Below are 20909 nucleotides of genomic sequence, written 5' to 3' on the forward strand. Positions count from 1 at the left end.
TCTCGCAGGCAGAATTAGCTACCAGACGTGCGATGTTGCATCATAATATTCGCATCATAAAAAAATAAAGTTGCCGCTGTATTGCTTGTTCTCTTTCACCCGTGAATTTTGATAACCATAGAAAATATGATGAAGCCAGTTTACAGAGTATGGGGGTCACGCAGGTACAACTACAATATATATGATCAAGACGCCGACATCAGCATCCTCGCGTACCCACTTGCTCCTCATGATGCCTACGTAGGCATCATCGTATCGAAAGGGTTAAGAGAGGATTAAATAAAAATTCATATCTCTTCTGGACATATTATTGGATTTCTCGTTCACCACCACATAAACTATACACAATAAATATTTCAATGCTTTGTACAATTTATGCAATTATGTTACATATAGACACTATTTACAATATAAGGGCCATCCTTGTATGTGACAATATTTACAAAATAGAATTTCATGACCACAGACACATATAATAGATTGACCACGATTAATCATTTTATTTACAAAGATGTTATATGCGTTAAGGGGAGACACTGCAGAAGTGGCATGTTGCCACATTACTCCCCCTCGAGTGACTGGTGAAATGAAATGGTCTTGGAGGTCCTAGGAATGGAAGTGCACTTGACGGGAGTGTCCGTGGGTGGTACTTGCATAGGAGCCACGTCCACTGAGGTAGGAACAGGCGGATCCATGATGGTTGGGGTGTTGGCTCTGCGGCGGCGGCAGCTGGGGTGGTCCACATCGGCAATGGCAATGGCTGGGGCTGCGGCGGCATGGGTGGTCCACGTCGACTGTGGCAGAGCAGGTTCACGACGGCTGCAGCTGGGGCAGCGGCAGGGGTGGTCCACGTCGGCAGCAATGACAGTTGGGGCTGCGGCGGCAAGGGTGGTCAACATTGATTGCGGCTGGGGCGGTGTCATGGGTGGTCCATGTTGGAAGCAGTGATGGTTGTGGCTGCGGCGGCAGGGGTAGTCCACATCAGCGGCTGCAGCAACAGGGGTGGTCCACGTAAGCAGCGGTGACGGTTAGAATTGCGGCTAGGGCGGCAGAAGGAAAAGTTTATGTTGATGTTTGTGCATGTAGTTGTGTTTTTTGTTTGCTAAGAATAGAAAGGAAAAACAGGGTGGGGGAGTATTACTTCTGATTAGGAAAAACTTAAATGTGACAAAGATAACAGAAGGAAAAAACAATGTAGAATAAATTATGATAAAAGTTGAAAGTAATTACATGAAAAGTAGAAAATTTATAGTAGTGTGTGTACCCCCCAAAACACAGTCATAGACAGAAAGCGATCATTCCAAACTGTTGGAAGATACAAAATATGAACTAACTAATATACTGAAAGAAAGAGGAAATATAGTAATTATGGGTGATTTTAATTAAAAAGAAATATGCTGGGAAGAAATGACAGTGAAGGGTGGAGAAGACCTCTGGGCAAACATACTTGATATGACCACTGAATACACAATGATTCAGTGGATTAAAGAAAATACCAGATACAGAAACAATGAGGAACCATTGAGACTGGATTTAATGCTTACATCAGAACCTGAAATTGTGGACAGAATTGATTACAAAATTCCAATACGAAAGAGTGACCATGTATTAATAGAATTTGAACTAAAAGAGCAAATGGACTTAAGAAGAAATGAGAAACAGAAAAGGAAGACTAATGTACAACAAAATGAATTTTGAGAAACTCAAAAAATTCTTTCAAAATGCAAACTGGGATAAATTCTTAAATGAAGAAATAAAGATGAAAGAGAAATGGAATATACTAAAAGAAATTTGTAATGAGTGGGTGATTGAATCATGCCCAGATTTGAGACGATAAATCAAGAAACGATGCCAGATTGTGACATATAGAAATAGCCCACATGGTTATAACACAGACAACAGTTCTAAGTTTCTTTCCAAAGAGATTTATGGTAGACCTGATGATGGTTGCCAGCTACTATGGGTCTGTAAAATTTGAGGCAACAATTTATTATCATTATTATTATTACAGCTTATGACAATATACCATATAACCTTAATGTAAATTTGATGCATGTTAAAAAAAAAAGTTTGCAGTTACATATAAACCCCCCTGTTTTTTTCACAGCTCCATTGAAGGTGCAGCAGGAGTAGCAGCAGCTTCAACATGGTGCGACCGAAACAGGGCGATGGCGTTAGCAGGGTACACACGTCTCCACTATCTTCCAGCACAGTCTCTCACACATCACCTGTGCGATGGTGGGTGGTGACAGTGTTGCTCATGTTGGGCAGTGAAATACCCACTGCATTGGCCAGTTACAATGGTGCAGAAGTGCTGAAGGCCACAGCACATTGGGAACCTTGCATAGTACAGTGTGAAAGTAACTTTGCTACAAACGATCTGCATGAGGTAGGTGTTGGTAAACTATAGACTGTGTTTATATTCCTATCCACCAAGATTTACTCACTCTTATTTGTATCATTTTCCTTCTCCCTTCTGCTCTCTCTCTCTCTCCTTCTCCTTCTCTCTCTCTTCCTCTCCTTCCCCCCTCTCTCTCTCTCTCTTGCCCTTACTCTTACCCTTATTCTTACTCTCTCTCTAACTCTGTCTACCTCTCTCTGTTTCTGTCTCTGCCTATCTCTCTCTGTTTCTGTCTCTGCCTATCTTTCTCTGTTTCTGTCTCTGCCTCTGTATCTCTCTCCCTCCCTCCCATCAGTAGTCATGAGTGGATATAACCTTATATTCTAAATGTTGAAGGCACTTCGGAATCTACTTAGAAGGAAATATTATCATTCACAAACATGATTAGTAAGGTAGATAAAATAAAGAAGTGAGGTCACCAACTGGTAGGAGGAGGACACAGAGGAGGGAAAGAGAAAGGGGAACAGTTGCTTTTTATCAGCTCATATGTTAAAAAGTGGAAGAAAGATGAATTGACAGAAATCTTTGGCCTGGTCCAGAGAATGTGTGCCACTCCCTAAGGGTGGAACCTCCAAATGGAGGTGAGAGTGCTGATGTGATATGAAAACAACTGGTGGAGAGAGGAATCTCTTCAGTGTCCATCTTGCAGGACCACCAGAAGCAGGTACACATCACTTGTTTCTCTCCCTCCTTAATTGTACGTTTGAACATATGTGCATATATTAAGATTGTTTTTTTTTTCTATTTTCTTACGCAGATGAACTTAGTAAATGTTTGCAAGCGAGGCTGTGACTTGTTTACTGTAGCCTTGATCTCCATGGTCAGAAACCAAGTACTCTCTCCTCCATCATCATCATCACCAATCTCACCTTCTTCCTCATCCTCTGCATCATTGCCATCAGGAACAGTCACAGGTATCCACATTGAACTTGGTTCAAATCAGCATAATTCACCACGCAAAGCTCGATCATTGAATGATGTGCATGAGCACCAACATACTGCTGACCAAACAGCTCCCCAAGGGACACTTGATGATCACGAACATAAAGGCAATAATATCATGAACACCAATGGCAGCAGCAGCAAGAACAACAACACCAGCAACAATAACAATCATCATACAACTGCACAACCTTCAGATCATCCTGTACAAGATCATCCAGTACGAGCCAGCCACCAAGCAACAACCACAACTGTTGTCTCAAAGCAAGAATCCCAATCAACAACAACAACTACAACCACAACTAGCACAACTACAGCTGCTCCAGATAGTAAAGGCAATAATGACCAGAAGATTCAAGCAACTGAAAAATCACCCAGTAAATACTTAGTTTTTTTACATCACAATCACCAGAAGCCTAAAGTTGCCATTGACACTTTTAGAACTGAAATGGTTAAACATTTAGAACCTGAAGACAACAGTATGAATAAAGATGTGTCTACATCTACAACCAAGGTGTTGTTGGAGAAAGAAAGTAACAAGTCTCACAAGGTGGACAAGAATGAAGAAAATACCACCTCAAAATCTGAAAAGGAAGAAGTATTGATTAAAATAAACAAGTCTTCTACCAATGAGGTGTCAGAGAATGATATAATTTCTTCATTAGACTCCCCTTCCAAGAATAAGTCACATAAAAAATCATTGAAGATGAAGTCCCAGAACAGAGGGGGCAGTAAAAGCAAGAAGGAAGAACGTCGAAGACCACTGGAGAAGAGAAGGAGACCCACCCCACAAGATCGCCTGAAGGAGCGCCAACAACAGATTGAGAGTGCCAAGCGTTCCTGTAGGCACGGTAAGTGTCACTGATGTATTGTCTTGAGGCATAGCCTCTGTGGTTTAAGCTATTTTCTCATGTCATTTTCCTGCTGTAAAATAGCAGTAAGTCTCTGACTATGCTGCAATGTTCCCTCTAAGCTGTGCACATGTATTTATCTAGTTGTATTTTACGGGACGAGAGCTATGCTCGTAGTGACCTGTTTTCGTATCTCTCCACATCCAGTTTGTTCTTAAAATTGTGTATAGTTCTGGCATTCACTGCTTCTCTGTTCAGTTTGTTCCAGACATTGATCACTCTATGTGGGAAGCTATTTTTTCAGGTCTCTTCTTCTATCCAAACATCAGCTTATAAATTCTTTAAAAATATGGTAACTTGCCAACCATCAAACCAGTGTTTTTTTTTTTTTTTCTTCTTAACTGTAGCACTTCCATTGCAAATGAAATGACTTTGCCACCGTGGGTGTGCACATACTTTTAAACAGAGAAGGCAAAGTTTGCACTCAAGCAAATTTTTGTGCGCACTCACAGCAAAAAATTAGAGGGAACATTGTTGTGTTGTCTGTCATCATAAGGGTTAGAAATAATTTACTCAACAATGATGATACAGATCATTTTGATGGAATGCAATGTATTTTATTTTGTCACCAATAACTAGCACTTATATCCTTGTGGTCAATATCACACTGAAGAAGTGGGGTCATAGAGATAGAAAAGAGAGGTTTAAGAAGTGTAGCTGAATGGAGAGACTGTAAAAGTTCAGAGAGATCAGCATTTTATTTATTTATTCATCTATTTATTTATTTGTTTATTTTGATCTTATTTTTTATTTTATGTTTTAAGTGGAGATTAGTCTTCAGTAAAGAATGCCGAGTGACTTAGTCTGTAGTGATGTCACTAATGTCTATATAATATCATCTGCATGAAAGATGCAGTCAATATCCCATGCAGGGATGTTGTACAATGGCAAAACACACTGACAGGAGACCTCTCAGGCCATAATGAGGTCAGATACAGAAAAGACAGACAAATGAAAAGGTAAACAAACTTACCACAGACATATAAATGTAGTAAGCAAACATAACTATTTTGCATATATTATGATAAATTCCTGTGGTATTTATTCTTAATTCAGAGGTTATCAGGTCTCTTTAAAGTTTTGATAACCTGTATAAAGTGTTCCCATGTGTTTTAATTTTTCAAGGGAAAATAGGTGACTCCTCACACCAGACAGCTAAAAAAAAAAAAAAAAAAAAATGCTGTGGAGTGAAATTAAATGTCTAAATTCTCCCATTGGAAAAAGAACCCTAAAATTCAAGGCTGAACATTTAATACTCCTATAAATTTCATCACACATATCAAGATGACTGCAAAAATCAATAAGAAAACTACAAACATATACCAAGGGTTTTTTCCCCCTTACAAGGGAAGTAGCCAAAATTAAAGGCATAAATCCACTCCCACCCATTTCATTCCCACATACTCCACTCCATTCTTGGTCGTCCCCTCAAGTTCATTCCATCCACCTCTGCCTTCCACACCTCTTTCACTAATCTTTTTTTCACTCTTTCTGTGTCCAAACCATCCCAATACTCTTTCATCAACCCTGTCTTCCAACTCCATTTCCACCCCGACTTTCCTCCTCACCATGTTTCTCATTCTATCCAGCCTAGTAATCCCTACCATATTTCTCAGGTGTTCCACCTCAAACACATTTAAGTTCTTCCTCTCTTATGTTCCATGTTTCTGCCCCATACAGTGCTATTGGCACAATCACCCCTTCATACAATCTCCTCTTAGCACCCATTCCCAAATGTCTATTTCTCATTACACTTTTTAATCCCCCAAGGCACTTACTTGCTTCTCTCAGTCTACATTCTACCTCCACTGCCACTCCTCCCTTTCCCACTACATTTGCACTCAAGTATCTAAAGCTACCCACTTCCTCCAGTCTCTCTCCCCTAATACTCACTTCCAATTTGTTAACATATTCTCCCCTTGTACATCTCATCACCTAACTTTTATCCACATTTATCTTCAACTTCCTTTTGCACACCTTCCCAAACTCCGTCACTAACTTCCTTAATCCCTCCTCTGATTTTGCTACAAGTGCAGTTGTAATGCCAAAACTACATCTATCATTTGTTATTCATGAGTAGCCATTAATCCCACCGCTACTATAACCAAAATGTAGTGCCACCACTGACACCCAAAAATATGAAATTAATGAATAGATGGGCAAGATGTTTATAATGCCTTTATAAAACAGTGTTTGGTCAAGCACACCATTTTTGAGGATGACACTTCATCAACTATATATCTATAATGGTTATTGGGAAATCCTACATTAAGTCAGATTATTTTTATTATGAGAAATTACTACCATCATCCCAGGTCCCCACAAATACATATATAATTTGATAGATAGATAGATAGATAGACTTTATTTGGCAATGAATCAATGTACATGAAGTGCAAATAATGACAAGAACACATAGTTTGGAATAATAAATGCAAATTGCCGAGGATAACACAAAAAGCATGTACGCTTATTTCCATTGTGGTCCTCATCAGATTGTTATTCTACACTAAGTCATGCAGACAACATACGTAGGGGATTAAGGGGACCAGAGACAATCCTGAGTAATACCAGTCAGTACACATATGACATATAAACATTGTTATAGTTTTGCTAATATTACTAAAATGTTTGTACACATAGGAATATTGAGACCAAAAATTTGAGCACCATCACAAAAAGGAACATTGCATTAAGCAGAGGAACAACAAAATAATGTTAAACTGTAACAAAACAGTATGAGTGAGTACTATATCATAGTAGTACCATTAATGATATACTGCATTATTCTACAGCTGTATCAACATGTATGAGTGAGTACTATATCAGAGTAGTACCATTAATGATATACTACAATATTCTACATCTGTAACAACATGTAGTTATAGTGAATGCTACACTGCAGCTAGGGTCACCTATTAATTAAATCTAACATTTAACCTGAAACTCAGGACGGAGTGGGCAATTAGTATGAGCACTAGGGAGTAGTACATTATAACCTGAGGCACCAGAGGTAGGGTACAGGGGACCAGTATCTGAATGAGTAAAACAACAAGGAGAACGAGGAAAAAGGTCAGATCATAACTGTTCTCGGACCCTACTTGAGATCATATACCATATTATGACTGGCAAAACAAAGGTGGAAACCAATTTGTAAACATCAATCATTGTTATACTAAACTAAACTTCTGAGGAACAAAAAAAAAAAAAAAAAAGGGGGGGGGGAGGTCAGAACAGTTATGGGTGAACGCAGATTTGGATGGTATTACTCATGGAATCAGGTATCCCTCACTAAGCTAGTAGTACACAAAATCAAGGCTGTTCTCTGTCCATAGCTGAGACATATAGTAACCCTTGACTTTTTTTCTTGAAGGTAACCTTGCTATTTGACTTCTTAATGGACACAGGTAGTGAGTTCCATAGTTGAGCACCTGTGAAGTGAAAACTGTTTTTAGTGAAGGGACCTGCATGATGTACAATAAGAGACTCTTGACTGTTCTGGGTTCGGTTCTCAGCCGATAATGTAAAATTACAGCTCACATATGAGGGAGCAGAATTATGAATGACACTGTAAACCTGGTTTAGTTTCAGCTGCTGGACACGATATTTTACAGGTAACATTCCTACCTTGCTAGACTACGTTGAGGTAAATTTAGTATGAATTTAATTATCTTATTTTGTGTAACCTGTAGCCGGGACTGGTTTTTTCTGCTCAGACTACTGTAACATGAGCTACAAGCGTAATCAAAGTGATGTTGTAACAAGGCTGAGACCAGAAGCTTCTTTGTTTCCAGATAAAAATTTCTGGCTTTTCTGTACAAAAATGATAAATGATGTTCTTGATCAAACAATATTTCATACCATTCTTCCCCGTTTAAGGCCATTTTGATGTTACTTATAGTAGCAGTATCCAGGTTGGGCAATTAAAGAATATTTCTAGGTTTCAATCAGTTGATTATTAAATTGTAACAAAAATAGAATAAAAATATATGTAGGTTTTATATTCAATCATTACATACATACATATACCAAGGCTTTTTCCCCCTTACTAGGGAGGTAGCCAAAAAGGAAAAGGCATAGAATCATTCCCACCCATTCCATCCCTGAAAACACTCCACACCCCTCCACCCTCCCTCCCATCTTAGCACCTCCTAGATGACGAGTCATCCCTGCACCCTGTCCACTGCCCTGGGTCAGAAGCAGTGTCACAAGACACAGCACATCCACAGCAAGGCCGCTTCATTAAATCGGCGACCCCCCCTCTCTGTCCCCCCATATAAAGGAGAGGATGGGGAGAAATCCCTTCGGGCTGCGTCAAAATTTTGCTCACACACACTACCTCACCCCCCATTCCACCTCATGCATCACAACATCTTCCATATACAACCATTCTCCATTCACCCCTGTCTTCTGTCCTCTCCCGTCCTTCCTCAACAGACATTCCCTTCTTCCCCAAAGCCCCCTTCACCCCATCCATCCATCTCATCCTAGGACGTCCCCTCATGTTCACTCTCTCCACATCTGCCTTCCATACCTCCTTTACTAATCTTTCTTCACTCATTACAGTAGACACAATTGATTTAGAATTATTAAACCTGAACTAAAACCCATCCTGGATGATTATCTTTGAAACAATTATGTACTTGGTAGCGTTATATAATTCAACACCTACTGGTGTAGTTAGGAGTTTATATAATTCAACACCTAATGGCATAGCCAGGAGACATGGGTTTTTACAATCTAACCCTCTGGCCACTTATCCAATGTTTACCTCACCTATGTCTAATCTAACCTCTTTTACTTTATCTTTGGGAGGGAGCACTCTTGGCCACAATCCCACTTTACAAATTTCACATCAGAATAGATTCTTTCAATCACATGCTCTATAACACCATGTTTGTTCATGTTGTTTATGTGTTTGATACTCCCTCAACCCATTTTCTCCCTGTTAGGAAGGGGGTTTTGGGGCTTGGACTGAATAAGCTACGCATGATACACAACATGGCTAGTGAACATATTTGTATCTATGTATAAAACTACCAACTACCACTTCATGATTTAACTCAAGACTCTGTCATCTTGCTTCTTGATATAATATCTAGATATTCTAAATTCCTAAATTATTCCTCTAATGGAATCCTGAACTGGAGGTTAGGAATTTTTCTCATTCTCCTAAATCTAAGGTTCTTAATGTATGTTTACATCTGAATGTATTCTAATGACATCACAGAAGAGTGGAGTTACAGTTTACCCATAATGCCTAGTGATCTCACTTATAGAATTTTCTAGAAAAAATGCAACTAAACGAAAATAATATTAATTTGAAATTTCTGGCCTTACACAGTGTCATCAGTAAACAACAACTGGCTTATCTCCCATTTTTCTCCATTCTCCTTAACTGTCTCCAATCCATGGCCCAATAAGAAAATTAATCTTATTAAATCTATGACAAGCACTGACTTTAAATAACAGAAACCCTAATAGGCATCGTCAATGAACCCTCCTCAACTATTCCTCCACAACATGGTTCCCAACAGTCAGATAGATAAACATAAACTAAACAACTTACAAACTCTACAGAATGGAACACTGAAAATAATAACAGGAGGCACCAAAACCACCCCAATTGAACTTCTGCATAAAAAAAAAACTCTCCAGAGTACATTTGAAAATGACAGGAACACAGTTCTATGCCAGAACCTTTACATCAACAGAATACAACAAAGAAACTATACCAGCAGCATGTTATTCAAACATTGAAGGGAAGACAAAAATAAGATGAATGGATGGGGTGAAGGTGGCTTTGAGTAAAAGGGGAATGTCTGTTGAGCAGGGAAGGGAGAAGGCAAGAGATAGGTGTGGGTGAAGAAGGGTTGTGAATGGACTGTAAATTGATGTGGCCCAAAGGAATTTCTCCTTGTCTGCACCATTTTTGTATGAGGGGACAAGGAGGGAGGATCACTATGTAAATGAAGTGGTAGGGCCCTGCTGAGGATATGCTGAGTCTTGCATCACTTCAGACCTGAGCAGAGGGCAGGGTACAGGGATGACCCTTCATTCATGAAGAACTAAGATTAAAAGGAAACCAATATCGGCTACTGTGTTGAAGGTTCGCGAGGAGTGCATGCCTGAGGGCTGCAGCTACCTACCTTTTAAAGGTCAGATATCAACAGATATACCATAACCATTCGCTAAAAATCATCGTATTGCTCGAAAAAGTACTTTTTAAAAGCATACAAATAAAGTTTTTACCTATTACAGAAGAATTTATTCAGAAAATTCACTTTTAATTGCGCCTCGCATACCACTTTTCCGAAGTCTAGACATTCAGAATAACAATATTGTTTGTTTGGCAACTGTGACGTCACGAACGCGGAATTCCCCGAACCTTTCACGAAGCGCACGGGCGGAATGTTTCGAATAGCAGACGACGCAATGAAATGAAGACAAAACTATTTTTTGCCAAATTTGATAAGATGTAGGTGGTGGAATTATATAGAATACTGTCAGTATGTTTTTTTATGTACATTAAACTGTAAATACAAAAAGTTATGGAAGTCTTGATATCTGACCTTAAAGGTCAAATATCAAGACTTCCATAACTTTTTGTATTTACAGTTTAATGTACATAAAAAAACATACTGACAGTATTCTATAAAATTCCACCATCTACATCTTATCAAATTTGGCAAAAAACAGTTTTGTCTTCATTTCATTGCGTCGTCTGCTATTCGAAACATTCCGCCCGTGCGCTTCGGGAAAGGTTCGGGGAATTCCGCGTTCGTGACGTCACAGTTGCCAAACAAACAATATTGTTATTCTGAATATCTAGACTTCGGAAAAGTGGTATGCGAGGCGCAATTAAAAGTGAATTTTCTGAATAAATTCTTCTGTAACAGGTAAAAACTTTATTTGTATGCTTTTAAAAAGTACTTTTTCGATGATTTTTAGTGAATGGTATATCTGTTGATATCTGAACTTAAGGAAGAAAAAGACTTGGTATACTATATAGATAGATAAACCACCTGTATCACACAAAACATCTACATAGAAATACATACACACTCGGATCACTAAAGAAGCCATTCAAGACAGACTACCAAACTCTATACTCCACCAAAAACCCAGACATAAGCCCCCCCCCCCAAAAAAAAAAAAAAAAAAAAAAAAAATCCCACATCTAGTAAGAACCACATTGGCATGATCGTACTCAGGACATCATCCAGCATTAAAACAGTACCAGTACAGAATAGGTCTGGCCACAAATTTAAAATGCCTCTGATGCAACCACCACACAGGAAACTTAGAACACTTCATACTACAATGTCCCACACTAACAGTGGCTCACCAACACAATATATCTTTCATTAGTGACTTGTGGACCTCCCTGGAGGCTGTTGCTAGCTACCTTAAGGCTGTGGGTTTTCTGCAAGAAAGACTGATTAGGCTATGTGGAAAGGCAGGGACACATTATGAGATTTATTGAAAGACTGCTTAGCTACAGAGAGGTGGCAGGACGTGTAGCCTCTGCTTTGATTAGTCTCCAATTGACTGCTGATGCTGTGAGTCAGGAGATGGCCAGAAGGTGGGTGTTTCCACACACCCCTACACTTCCCCCGCCCAATTACACAAGTCACCCGTAGTGGGCAGTGTAATAATAAAGCAAAGAGACTTTTAAATGTGAAATGAGGATTACAAAAAGAAGAAAAACACATTTTGTGGTCTGTCGACATTTGGGCGTGTGGCACTCGGTCTGAGTGATGACAGGTGACATGGTGCCCGTCTGGGGCGCTGGGGCTTTCCTTAGGTGGGTGGGGTTGGGTAGGGCACCACAGCTGCCCTGTCATCATGTGCCTGGACGCACGGTTCACGCATGAGGGGACGTAGGTGGCGTTGGTTCCTGATAGTGATGTGCCAGCTGATATCCAGCTGCACCAAGTACTGCCTGAGTGCTGTAGTCTCCAAGACAGTGCCTGTACGATCCCAGCGGCCACTGCTGGAGTTTTAAACGTGGGAACGTTGGCCGGGCATGAGGGTCTGGTTGTTGGCCAAAAGGCTGCTCTGTACCCAGGGTGGGCCATGGCCCATTCATGTTCCCGCAGCAGCCATGTCCATTGCTCGCTCACCTCCTAGAGAGACGCATTTACAAATACGTATAGTGTCCCACAGCTGACGACTTCTGAACAGCTGGGCTGGGGAGGCCCCGGAGCCCTGGGGGGAGGGGGGAGGGTTAAGATACTGTTTGATGACCCTTGAAGCAGTGTCATTGTCCAGGGAGCCGTGCCTGTCAGTGTTGCCACGTAGCAGCATCTTGGCACACTTGACTGCCACCTCTGTATGGCTGTTTAACTTAGGGTAATGTACAGACGAGACCCTCATACGCACACGCCAGGCATTGAATAAGCCCCTGGATTCCTGGATGGTTAGGTTCATTCCTCCATCACATGACTGATCCTCTGGGATGCTGAAGCACCAGAACCACCGTCGAAATACTGTGGTGAGGTGTGCGGTGGTGGCATCCCTAGCAGGTGCTCCACTTCAAGCCATTCTGGGAGCCTGCCAGCAAAGGCAATCTAGGTGTGGCCGTCCAGCTGAAATAAGTCTGTCACCACCTGGTGGAATGGGTACTGCGGGGCTGGAGGGGGCATGCATATCGCATACCGCACATTGGCTTCTCATCTGCTCCACCTCCACGTCAATTCCTGCTCTGCGTAGCATTGAGTGTTTGCCCTGGTGCTCCGCATGAAGGTTCGCAAGGACTGCATGCCTGAGGGCTGCAGGTACCACCAGCCACAGTGTTTTTCATTACAGATGTACAGGACAAAGTTCTCCTGGCAGGAGGTGGGACACCGCATCCTTAAGTACTGATGGAGAGCGAGTGGCTCCTGGTTCTTGTGTTTGGTCCAGCCATCCATGACTATGCATTCCTATAAGAGCCGGTACTCCTCGTCCTGTGCAGCCTCTTCCTCCACTTGACGAAGGTCCACAACACGCCTAACCTTGTCCTCAGCTGCATACCAACTCTTCATTGTCTTTGTCCTACCCCTCTGACTTACATGACAGGATCAGGTAGTGTGACAAGACATCTGCTGCGCAGTTTGTATCATCCTTCAAGTACTTGATGCAGAAGGTGAACATAAATGCTTTATCCTTCAGGTTGAGGAGCTGGGGGATTGGCTATGTCCTTAAGTTCTTTGTTCCCAAAAAGTTCTTGTAAGGGCTTTGTGGTTTGTGACAAAAGTGAGGTTCTTGCAGCCCAGGAGGAAGAGGTGTGCCTTCAGGCACTAGGTGATGGCGAATGCTTCCCCTTCGAGGGTACTGTAGTTCATCTTGGCCGCTGTTAAATATCGGCTACCGCAAGGCACAAGCTTCCCTTCCGTAGGGCAGCAAGATAACAAAGCCGACACCCTGGTGGCTGTAGCCAGTAAGGACTGCCGTGTGGTGTGGAATATCATAAAAGCGCAGTTCCTCTGCCGGAGATGAAGAGCGTTTCCAACTGCATATCCCAGTATACTGTTTTCCCACCTGAATTCTTTAGTAGTTCCCTGAAGGGCTTCATGACAGGGACGACCACCAGGAAGGGCGTGGCCTGGTTAACAGGGTGGGCTGGGTGGGCATCTTGAAGACCGTTATGTTTCTGACAAGATTGTGGCTAGGCTGGTAACTTTCCCAGCCCAGGAGGTAGCTGGGAAAGGTGATGCTCCTCCTGCAGAAACAGAATTTTTTGGGTCACAGAGTGGCACCATTCTCCATGCACGTTCAAAGGGAGTTATATATGTGCCAAACGATATCGCAAGAGCACCACTCAGTGCGCTCGCCTACGGGCACTGCCTCGATGGTGCCCTTGTTGACATCGTTCTCCAGCTGTTGTCATACTTTGAAAAAGTGGAGTGGGACTGTGGCTGGGATGTGGACGGGCATCGGGTTGTAGATAAACGTGAGGTGGGCCACTCACTTCTCGAAGCGGTGTGCGCCCCACACCAAATACAGTGCACCTGAAGTGCTCCAAGAACCATCTCTCTAGGCGATCAACATTCTTTCACAAGGTGGCGATTTCGGTCGTGGTGGAGCTTGTGGGGCATTAGATAGTATTACAGCACACACGCTGGTAGGTGCTAGGGGGCATGGGTAGGTGTGATGGACTAGACATAGGGCTTTGCATGGTTTAAGCGATAGGTAGAGTCGCTGCACACTTTTGATTATATAGATGCACTTCATGGTCGAGGCAGGCCCCACAGAGACCTGACATGTGATGCTCCCCAGGATGTGCATGCTACCCCCAGCAATGTGGCTGACTGTCATGAGTGCAGCCTGGAGCTGACATTAAGATATACTGAGGTTCCCAAGCAGTGGGCAGGCTGCCACCGACATTTGTTCCCCAGTGTCCCACTGTTGTGTTAGAGCATGTTGCATAGGGGTAAACAGCTGATCACCACAGGCAGCGACTCCGTCGTCTCCACTCCTCCAATGATCACTTCGACCGGAGTTGGGAAAGGGATTTGAATGTTGGGTGGGGGAACAAACGTTGCCCTGTGGAGTAAGGCCTGGGCAAAGGTGCCAGAAATGCCCCTTCTGGGGGCAGGAACGGCATGTCGCAGCAAATGCTCTTCACTGACGCCCACTGTGCACTTGGAATTCCCAGATGCTGCACACCACATGTGGCTACGCCATACCTCCTCTCGGCGGGCTTTTCCTTGTCCGCTGGGCTGGCGCATCGGGCCCAGTGCTGCCTCCTCAGCAGGGTGTTGGGCTATGAGGGATGGAGGTGGCAGGTCGTTTACTTCTACACCGGCCACGTATTGCGAAGGACACTCACTCACAGCCTTTTCCCCAGCCTCTATGACTTAACACACCCTTACTACCTCATTGAACGACTCGAGAATTGGGAAGTAACGTAACATCTTCGCTTTCACGGTGCGATCATGAAGCCCCATCATTATTTTCTGAGTATATATTCCTCCAGGGAACATTGACATTCGGGGCACCTGAAGCTGGACTCGTTCGCTTTGACGCGACACTGGGATACTTACGCACATACACTATCACTCGATGATTGTGTTGGAGAGAAAAAATCCACACATGCCACAACCACGCTTCTTACAATGGTGATTGCGTCCATATTGAGATCTGCCTGAACTCACGCTTGTCCAGACACGAGTCAATGCACTGCTGCACCTCTGTGTTACAAAGGAGGCATACATAGGATGCAGCCGTGGGCGGCGTTCAGCCGCAGATACTACTATAGTCTCCAAAGCTGGTGGCCCAGGCTTCAAATGCTGCTCCCAACATGCCCATGGTCACTCCCTCAGGTCCAGGCAGAGGATGTAGTGGGTACCACTGCAGGGTTGTTGGCCACGGTTGCTGCCCAATGGTTGGTGTGATATCGGGGTTTTGTGTGGGTGATACTGTATACCACGCAACCGGCCTCAATGGTCTGTTGGCTGCCAGGGGTGTCTTCATGCCACCCATTCTTTCCTCCATGAACTCCTGCTGAAACTGCATCATGGTTTGGCAATATGGAAAGGCAGGGACACATTATGAGATTTATTGAGAGACTTAACTGACTAGTTACAGAGGTGTATCAGGAGCAGGACGTGTAGCTTCTGCCCTGATTACTCTCTGAGTGGTGACGCTGTGAGTCACGAGATGGCCAGAACGTGGGTGTTGCCACACACCCTTACAGAGACCAATGGCAATAAAGTGGTTGATTGATTGGTTGGTGATGATTGTGTGATTTCTGTGAGGCAGAGATTCATCTCTTTAGATGATGGATCATTACTGATAATTACACCGAACTCCATTTCAATCTCCTTTTTGGTTAAAATATTTTCAAAGTAAACTTTAGTTACTTTTACTTATCTGCATAACTTTAAATTTAGTTGGTTTAAATTTCAGCTGTAATTTTTCATGCCATTGTTATTTGTCTTCTTCAATATCTAGTTCCTTTGAATTATAATATGGTTAAAGTACATTTTAGTCCAGTGTTTATGGCATTGATATATACTGGGAACAAATGTGGCTCATTAACAGAATTCTAAGTAGTTCCATTCATAACATCTTTCCAGCTAGAATAATTTAATGTTTATGCTCATTCAACCAATTGCTAATTCAACATATTAGATTACCTCCTGTTCTACACAAAGTGAACTTAGTAGTCTTTCTTGTGGGACAGTATCAGAAGCTTTTTCATAGTCCAGATATATTAATTCTTCATTGTTTCTTTTGTCTTAGTGTGAGATAACTGTTTTGTAAAATTCTAATAGATTATCCTTGCAAGAATGTTTATGTTTGAGGCCATGGTGGCTGTCATTTATTGGGAAGTTGTTTTTTAAAGTGAAGTTTGATGGCACTCATAATGGTTTTCCTACATTTTCATACAGTTAAGGTTAGGCATACAGGCCACTTTTGTGGCTTCTGCTTTATTCCATCAACTGATCTGGTCACTTTCCTCCCACAGCTTGTGTTGTGACCTATGCTGGTGCAACAGACCAGGAAGCCTGTGTAGTGGGATGCCACCTCCAGGCCACTACCCTCACCATCCGCACACAGAGGCTAGCCGCTGCTGCCTCATCAGCATCAGCACTACAACACTCAAGGTCACGCCATGATGCACCAGTCCAAATATTTGCTGGGGATGATAATGATATGTATGATGGAGAGCTGGATGAAATTGAAAATGAACAGCGGGAAGAGGAAGAAGAGAAGGCCAAAATGCTGAATGCAAGCAATGGAAGTGTTGATGGTGACGATGATGATGGACCTGGAGTTCTTGGGAAGAGCAGGACACCTCTAGCAGTGTTCCAACATGTCATGTTCACACTGGCGGGACATGTAGGACGGCTTGTCAGGGTCACTTGGGCTCTGAACTCATCACCAGACCGTGATGCAGCTGCTATCACACCAGAGAACTTCCCATGTATGTACATTTACTCCAGCTCCTTTTTCCTCTCGAAATCACAATTTTGTCCTAATCTTCTCCAAATGCTGAACTTTAATTTCACATTAAAATTCTAAGAATGACTTTCATTCTTATTTTCATTCAAAGAATAACTCTAAATTCTAATAGCTCCATGTCCTTACTTCCAAACCTTAAGTTTCTTTATACCTACCCATGCATTGCATCTTCTAAACTTGAACTGTTGTTTACACATTTGCAAGTATAATGCTGGATTATTCTTACAAATCTTTAGTTTCCACAGCATATGCTCCTTGAAATCCTGAAACTTCTTTCTGAAACTAAGATATATTTAGGTCCACCACATTGTAGATGTATGTATATATATATTTTTTATATTTTCAAGTGTAAAAATTCCCATTTTACTAATAGAAACTCACAAAGTCTCTTGTTCCTTTTACAAAAGTTTCATTTATTTATAGAATGAATTTTAGATTTCTATGTATTATACCTTAAGGACTGAGAAAAACTGATAGATTTTGGTGTGAAAAACAAGACTATTCAGAGAGGGATGAACCATAGTCTGGGACCTGCCACTTCAACTGGGTGTGGAGGGAACTACCAGAGAAGAAAATTTGTAATATTCTTATAGTGTTGTTGGTATCATTGTTATTGTTGATATTGTTATCATTATTATTGTTATGAAGAATGGTTCCAAAGAAGAAAGAAATATATAGGCACAAAGTGAAGAGGGTGTAAGGAAAATACAAGGTAAGGGAGGCCAAGAGGAGAGAATATGTGCAGTACTACCTCTCATTAATGGACGTTAATTAGCTGTGTTTGCAGTGTTTTCGGTGCTGTTGTTTAATGCTGTGCAATCACTATGCCACCCAAAAACCACTCCAAATCAACGGATTATTCACATCAACGGACACCGTTACCTCCCTTTAAGTCCATTAATGAGAGGTAGTACTGTATTTATTTATATTATTGTAGTGTACAGAAAAGTCGCAACACTCGTTGGGTCCAGTCTCCTATTCTCTATTCTTTAAACATACTTAGACTCAAATTCATGTATGGTTCCAACTGAATCTATATCTTTGATTTCCAATTATTATATTTAGATTTGAACTCGTGCATTGTTTGAGCTTGGGCTACATCACCTAAGCTATTCCACATATTTATACAGGTATGAGTTCAGGTATATGGAAAACTGTATTTTTTTACATCCTTTCTACATATCTTTCATAATTTACTTCCATGACCTCTTAACCCTTAACAGGTAAAGTGGGGTCAGACAGACCCCATACTTTTTTGTTTTTTAATTTTAATATACTAATATATTACATACAGATATGTACTCCCATATACCTTCTTGATCAGTGGAGTAGTTTAATGGGGTGATAGGGTCATTCCTGAATCTTGCTCTATATAAGCTTTATAGAGCTTTTGAGCCCGTCTGACCCCACTTTACCTGAGGTGTGAGTACCGTGGGGTCAGTCAGACCCCACTTTACCTGAGGTGTGAGTAGCGTGGGGTTTGTCAGACCCCACTTTACCTGAGGTTTGTTCATGTCATATAATTTTTTTTATCATTTATACTTATGGGTAAATAATAATTTCTTCTTTTTTATCAACAGAAAAACACATCCGAGTTTGATTTTATTTATTTATTTAATTTCTTTAATCTATTTATTTAATTTATTTAGTTTATTTAATTTATTTAATTTATTTAATTTATTTTTCTAATTTATTCCATTTTCCCTCTTTTGATCACATTAATATTTATCACAATGTTTAATTTCTGTTCTGGTAATGTGAGTTTCTTTTCATATCATGGTCACACTATACTCATATCATAAAGCATGACATTCCGCCACATTTTATTTGAATGATTTATCCTTCCCTCTTTTGTTCAAATTTAATTTGTATCACATATGAATGCTTAATATTTTCTGTTCTGTTGATATGTTTCTTCTCACAACAAGATCACACTATTCTCATATCATCATAAAATGTGACATCTCGCCACATTTTAGGGCACCTCAGTCACTCTATTCCCACACATACAGCTGTAATTTATTTCATCCTTCCCCTCTTTTAGTTCAAATTTAATTTGTATCACATATAAATGTTTGACATTTTCTGTTCTGTTGATAATATGTTTCTTCTCGCACTATTCTCATATCATCATAAGATGTGACATCTCGCCACATTTTAGGACACCTCAGCCACTCTATTCCCACACATGCATCTGGTTCTCATCTATCCCCCTTGTACAAGATCTTTTGAAAAATTATGGGCTCACATATGTAGGCACACTGAGGGACAAGAAGCCACAAGTACCAGCTCTGATGACATACAAGACGGTCATCAGAAAAGGGTGCACGGCTTTCCTCTTTGACACAACCATGGCACTTGTGTCACATTTACCAGACAAGAAGAAAAAATTTGTGCAGTTGATCTCCTCAATGCACCAACAACCTGTTATGGATGACTGTGGGAAGCCAGAAATCATCTTGTATTATAACAACACAAAAGGAGGGGTTGACGCGTTTGATCAAATGTGTGCCCGATATACGTGCAGCCGAATAACCAAACGGTGGCCTTTGTGCATAATGTACGGACCGGTCAACGCCGCCGGTGTCAACTCCTATATCACCTGCAATGAAATGAGGAAACGTGATGGACAGGCGGAACTTTCATCACGCCGGAAGTATCTGATTGAGCCGGCAGAAGAGATGATACGGCCATGGGCAGAGGAGAGGATGAACTTCAAGGGGATGCACAAAAGTACTTTGATGACCATCAGAACGGTCTTTGGCTTGAACATGCCCCATCAGCAAGCGGATACCTCTTCTATGAGAAAGCGATGTGCCTTGTGTGACCGGAAGTCTGACAGGAAGACCAAGAACTACTGCCTACACTGCAAAAGACCAGTGTGTCAGGACCATTCAACCCCCATCTGCGATGACTGCAATTAGATTCTTCAGTATCACAAATTCCACTTTCAGTATATCCAATAAAATATGTTCTTCGTTATCACTAGCATTATGTATGAATTGCTCGACTCATGTCCTCTCAAGAAAACTCAAAACCCTCTGAGACCACAAACTTCCGTCAACGAAGGATGGGGTTTTGCTGAGTCAGGGTAGGAGTGCTTAGAGCCATAAAAACTTATAAATAATAAACTTAGATACCATTAAAAACATATACATTGTTTGCTGGACCTAGTATCAACCTTCCCTGAAAATTTCATTAAAACCAGTCCATAATTTTTGCGTAAAATTGGTCAAAGTCAAAATTATCACCTCGTTTTTTTTCTTCAGATTTCATGGTTTATGAAACACATTTATTATTCATTTGTTGTAGCTCTGCTTTTCCTTAAAGATAGTTGGGACATTGGTCTCTTAAAAATGATGATGACCAACCGCTTCATGTTTCATGCTTTCAGTCAAGCACCCTCTGAAGTCAACAATATCAAAATTTTCATAATTTTTTTTGTAATTTTCATTAAAATATATGTCTAACAATTATAGTCACTTTTAAGCATGTAAATGGAAGAATATAAGTTGAAGTACATATGTTTTGATTTCTATGTCAATAAATGCAGTAGAAGTATTTTATTTTTATTTTTTGTGTTTGGGGTCTGTCAGACCCCGCTTTACCTGAATCGTTTGTCAAAAAGACCTTTACCTGTTAAGGGTTAAAGGCCTCCCATCTTTAATTAGGATATCTCTTCTATCAATGCAATATATCTC

At 41.2% G+C, this 20909-nt stretch overlaps 2 protein-coding genes across 6 annotated transcripts in view; one reads left to right on the top strand and one right to left on the bottom strand.

The window, feature by feature from the left end:
- Positions 1 to 20909, top strand: part of LOC143039866 (uncharacterized) — a 131328-nt gene that overhangs the window by 38419 nt on the left and 72000 nt on the right. For all 4 annotated transcript variants that reach the window (XR_012967670.1, XM_076210135.1, XM_076210136.1 and 1 more), the window contains exons 2-4: positions 2108 to 2389; positions 3159 to 4194; positions 16712 to 17170. Coding sequence is in view for 3 of the 4 variants with exons in the window: in XM_076210135.1 (XP_076066250.1) it covers positions 2147 to 2389; positions 3159 to 4194; positions 16712 to 17170 (1738 nt within the window). In the remaining variant the exon portion in view is untranslated. The remainder of the gene's footprint in view (positions 1 to 2107; positions 2390 to 3158; positions 4195 to 16711; positions 17171 to 20909) is intronic.
- Positions 319 to 20909, bottom strand: part of LOC143039869 (uncharacterized) — a 105572-nt gene continuing 84981 nt past the window's right edge. For both annotated transcript variants that reach the window (XM_076210160.1, XM_076210159.1), the window contains exon 3: positions 319 to 1040. In XM_076210160.1, coding sequence (XP_076066275.1) covers positions 561 to 923 — 363 coding nt within the window. In that variant the 5' untranslated portion in view covers positions 924 to 1040 and the 3' untranslated portion in view covers positions 319 to 560. The remainder of the gene's footprint in view (positions 1041 to 20909) is intronic.

Source organism: Oratosquilla oratoria, chromosome 27 (assembly GCF_046742065.1).
Source record: "Oratosquilla oratoria isolate Oo_2021 chromosome 27, ASM4674206v1, whole genome shotgun sequence".
Lineage (NCBI taxonomy): Eukaryota > Metazoa > Arthropoda > Malacostraca > Stomatopoda > Squillidae > Oratosquilla > Oratosquilla oratoria.